General features: G+C 39.4%; 1 protein-coding gene across 1 annotated transcript; it reads left to right on the top strand.

Annotated features, from left to right (window-relative positions):
• Positions 1-290: 290 nt before the first annotated feature.
• On the top strand, positions 291-2,818 carry Or11l1 (olfactory receptor family 11 subfamily L member 1). The gene is made up of 2 exons (XM_020179484.2): positions 291-428; positions 1,880-2,818. Exons 1-2 carry the CDS (start codon positions 291-293, stop codon positions 2,816-2,818), a joined length of 1,077 nt encoding a protein of 358 aa, XP_020035073.2.
• The last annotated feature ends 1,751 nt before the right edge of the window (positions 2,819-4,569 follow it).

Below are 4,569 nucleotides of genomic sequence, written 5' to 3'. Positions count from 1 at the left end.
ACAAAGTTTGTGTTGGAACTTGATTCATGAATCTGAGGGTTAGGAACCAAGAGATGGAATTTAAAGTCCAACGAGCAAGGCTCTGAGTTCTACAGCTCTGCGAATAAATATGTAATTAGGAAATAGTCAAGAAGTTGCATGAGACCATGCAGGAAATGGATAGAGTGAGACGGACTCATTCTGAGAGTGCACAAGTGTGAAAAGCCAGACTGTCGTGGACTCTTGGGTCCTAAGTGACCAGAGGATCAGGAAGAGGGAAGGACCCACTATGAATGCTGCTGACAGGATGCATGACGGGTCAGGTGTTCACGGTAGGGTCCTTTTGTAGCAGTGGTAAGGAAAACCCTGACTGCAGTGGAGAAAGAAAGCAGAGGAAAAATGACAGCCAGAAGAGGTGGTATCATCCTAAAGGGAAGGAGTCTGTGAAAGTGAGCAGGCAAACATCAGCAGCATCTGGAAAACAGCAGCAGCAAGGTCTTTTCTTCACTGTGTTGTCTTTTTTAATGGGAGAGAAAACTGGTCTTTTGACAAACAGGAAAAAAATCCAGCAGCGAGGTGGCCTTGCTGCTGCAGGGGTCAAAAGGGAATGAAAGCCATAATACCTTGCGGTGGGAGGAGGAAGAAGTATCTCATCCTCAAGTCAGGAGCCTGCCTTAGCTGGGGCACAGGCCATTTTCTCAAGAAGCTGAAGGACACTGATGCAGAAAAGAAGGGGGAAATTTCATGGGTGGTACTTGTGTATATTTCCACTGGACAATTTCAGGTTTTTCAGTAAAATGGTTCTCTTGCTGAGGGAGACAAGGGTGTGTTGAAAATTGGAAATAAGAACATAAATGAATGTGGATATAAACATAGATGAAATAGTCACTGAGGAGACTAGAAAAGAGAATAGTCAGGGAACTGGGGAATGTTTGCTCTGCAGATGAAGGACACAGTGAAGTTTATTATTTGTGAATTTTAAAGTGACAAATCATTTGTTTGGTATCAGCCAAACTCAGTGGTATGGAAGCTCACAAATGGCAGGTGGATGTTGACTTTATCCAGAACTGCTTGACAATGATTTAAGTGAAAGCACAGGAGGGTGATGTATTGAATGTGTGCATGCAAAAGTGGCTCTAATGGCCAAGTATGAGTGTGCTCCCTAACTGGGCAAGAAAAGACATGGATGGAGTGAGGCGCAGATTAGTTCAGCACAGAGAATCGTACATGCACACATACACACACACTTACCACAGCAGGGCACCAGTAAATACTGTTTGTGGGTAGGATGAGATACTATTTCAAGGTGTCATAGGAAATATGCTGTGTTCCTCAAGACAAGAAAGGTATTGGCTTCCATATGTGCATGAGTTTTACAAATTTTTGTTTTTAGGTTTTGAGATTTATTGGTATAATTGACAAAAAATAAAACTCCTCCTATAGTTATAATTTTCTTTTTCTGTTATTTTGTATGTGATCTCCTGAATCCTTTCTCTGCCTATAACTTCTAAGACTTCAATGTCATAGAACTCAAAGAAATGGAACCTGTCAAATCTCTAATACCTACTGTCAACTTGCCATTCAAAATGTGGTTGTATAGCTGCACACCTGAAACTCCTGCACTGAGAAAATTGAGGCAGGAGAATGAAGAGTTTAAGTTCAGCCTGGGCTGCATATCTACCTATCTCAAAAAACCAAACTAAACCAAAGAAACAAAAAAAGTAAAGTATATGAGAAAGGTATAAAAGAAAGGTAAAATTGCACATTTGTTCCTCTAAAAGTTGTATATGGAAATCTAAACTATTAAAAATTAACTTCTGACATTAGAAACATCAATAGTAATAAATATTTTTATACAATTCATACTATATTTTTCAAAAATGTTTTCTGTCCCCCACAGGCACTAGAACCCCAAAATATGTCAACTGTCACTGAGTTTCAGCTTTTAGGATTTCAAAACCTTCTTGAGTGGCAATCCCTCCTCTTTGTCATTTTCCTGTTCATCTACTTCCTCACCATCACAGGCAATGTAGTCATCATCACAGTGGTGAGCCAAGACCCACGACTGGGCTCACCTATGTACATGTTCCTCACACACCTCTCCTTTCTGGAGATCTGGTATACGTCCACCACTGTGCCCCTTCTGCTGGCCAACCTGACCTCCTGGGGCCATGTCATCTCTTTCCCCGCCTGTATAGCACAACTCTACTTCTTTGTGTTCTTTGGAGCTACTGAGTGTTTCCTACTGGCTGTGATGGGCTATGACCGATACCTGGCTATCTGTTGCCCACTCCACTACTCCTTCCTCATGAGCTCAGATGTCTGCACCACACTGGTGACAGTCTCCTGGATGACAGGGATGGGCACAGGCTTTCTCCCTTACTTGATGATTTCCAAGTTGAACTTCTGTGGGCACAACCAGATCAACCATTTCTTCTGTGACCTCCCTCCGCTAATGCAGCTATCCTGTTCCAGTGTTTACATTACAGAAATGGCCATCTTTGTCCTGTCTATTGCAGTGCTGTGCATTTGTTTTGTTCTGACACTTGTGTCCTATGTTTTCATTGTGTCCTCCATATTGAGAATCCCTTCCACTTCTGGACGGATGAAGACCTTTTCTACATGTGGCTCTCATCTGACTGTTGTCACTATCTACTATGGGACTATGATCTCCATGTATGTGCACCCCAATGCACACCTGTCACCTGAAATAAACAAGATCATTTCTGTCTTCTACACTGTAATCACTCCATTGTTAAACCCAGTTATCTACAGCTTCAGGAACACAGACTTCAAGGAGGCCCTTAGAAAAGTCATGAGAAAGAAGTGTGGCATTTAAGGAGTAAGAGTGAAAAGAAGTATCTTGATTACATATGGAAGATCTGCATAGAGCATGCAGGCCTAAGTGTAGGCATAAAAGAACAGCAGGTTCAGAGACTGTATTGAATTCTCCCAGCCATAATGAGACAGTTTTTCAATGCCTCTTTGCCAATAACCAATCAGGAGAGAAATTGCTCCATTTGGGGGAAATTTTGTCCTAAGGCACTTTTTTCTACCTTTTGATCAAAATCTGATTGCACAATTCTAGTGCCAAGTGATTTCCACTCATCTCTTTCAGGTTCTAGCATAGCATTTCTTTCTTACTTATATAGACTATGTATAGAAAGTTGTGAGTTTTTTTTTTTTTTAATACCATTTGAAGACTGGCCTTGAAGATCTAAAATCTGGTGGGTGATATTGGGGTATATTAAATGACTGTACAAAGAATGAATGAAATTTTTTCATTCATTAAAAAATATTTGAAATTGATGTTTACTTGCATTATCTCCAGTGGTTACCAAAGAACAAATAAGAATTTTTTTAAAGTGCCAAATATTTATTTCAATAACTTAGACTTGTAAAGGTTTTTCTGTTTAATGAAATTCTAGGAAAGAAACAAATAAAAAGGAAGGAAGGAGGAGAAGAAGAAAGTAGGGAAGGAAGTAAGGAGGGAAGAAGAAATGGGGAAGTGGAAGAAGGACTGAGTCTGGAGAGAGGCAGGGGCTAGACTGTCTAGATCATTAAAAGCTCTATGGAGTTTTGGAGAAATGATTGATTATCATTGCAATGACAAATCTAGTTGCTATTCAGAGAAAAAATAAATCAAAATTGTTGGGGTCATTATAGTAGCTCACATGGAAGAGGAAGTTGGTTTGATTTTAATTTTTATGATGTAATCCATCAAAGAAACCTTATTGTAAACCAAATGAGGGTGAATAACAGAGCATGAAATAATCTTTAAGAAACTAAGAAAGAGGAAGCCCAAATTGGAAGAAGGGAAGTACCCAGTGAGTAGGAAGATGTGGTAAGTAGACAAGATAAAGCATAAGAGGTTTTCATCAAATTCTTAATACAGAGAGTACTGTTATTCCTGGAAAATGCAGAGTTGGCCATGTGGAGGGGTCACACCAGTTTGGTGCCAACAGAGGAGGGAATGGCTTATAAGGAAATGGAAATAATTGTATAAAAAATTATCCTAGAAATGTAATTTTAAAAGGTTAAGTGTCATGTTGGAGGGAAAAGTATGCTTTTGTAAATTATAAGATTTGAGCATATGAGTAAATTTAAACACTTGTGAGAAGGGTTCATTAGTGCACAAAAATCTGAGTTACTGATATGAAGCCTGAGCTTAAGCAAGGGAAAATCTGGAAATGCCAACGTTCAATAGTGAAAATGCATTTTTTTAGAGTATGAGGCAGAAGGAGAGCATTACTATAAGTCTTGGTTGTCAAGAAAAGAAGTGAACACATTGGAGGTAATTTAAACAAATGATAGAAGTCCAAAGTAAGAAATACATGCAGTTGTAATAGGATTATTTGAGCAATGGGGATGGATAGGAATTGATACTCAGATGTTTGGTACCTTAAATTAGTAATTTAAGACATAGTTTGGTTTTGCATGGCAGCAATGTCAAAAGTGTGGCTATAACCATGAGTGAGGGGACTAGAGATGTAGCTTAGTGGTAGAGTACACACTTAAGCTTGTGCAAGGCACTGGGTTTAATACTTAGCACTGGGGAAAATAAATGAGTAAGATAACCAGGTTGTGAGA

The sequence above is a fragment of the Castor canadensis genome, chromosome 15, assembly GCF_047511655.1.
Source record: "Castor canadensis chromosome 15, mCasCan1.hap1v2, whole genome shotgun sequence".
In the NCBI taxonomy this organism is placed as follows: Eukaryota; Metazoa; Chordata; class Mammalia; order Rodentia; family Castoridae; genus Castor; species Castor canadensis.
This window is presented reverse-complemented; position numbering and strand designations above follow the sequence as displayed.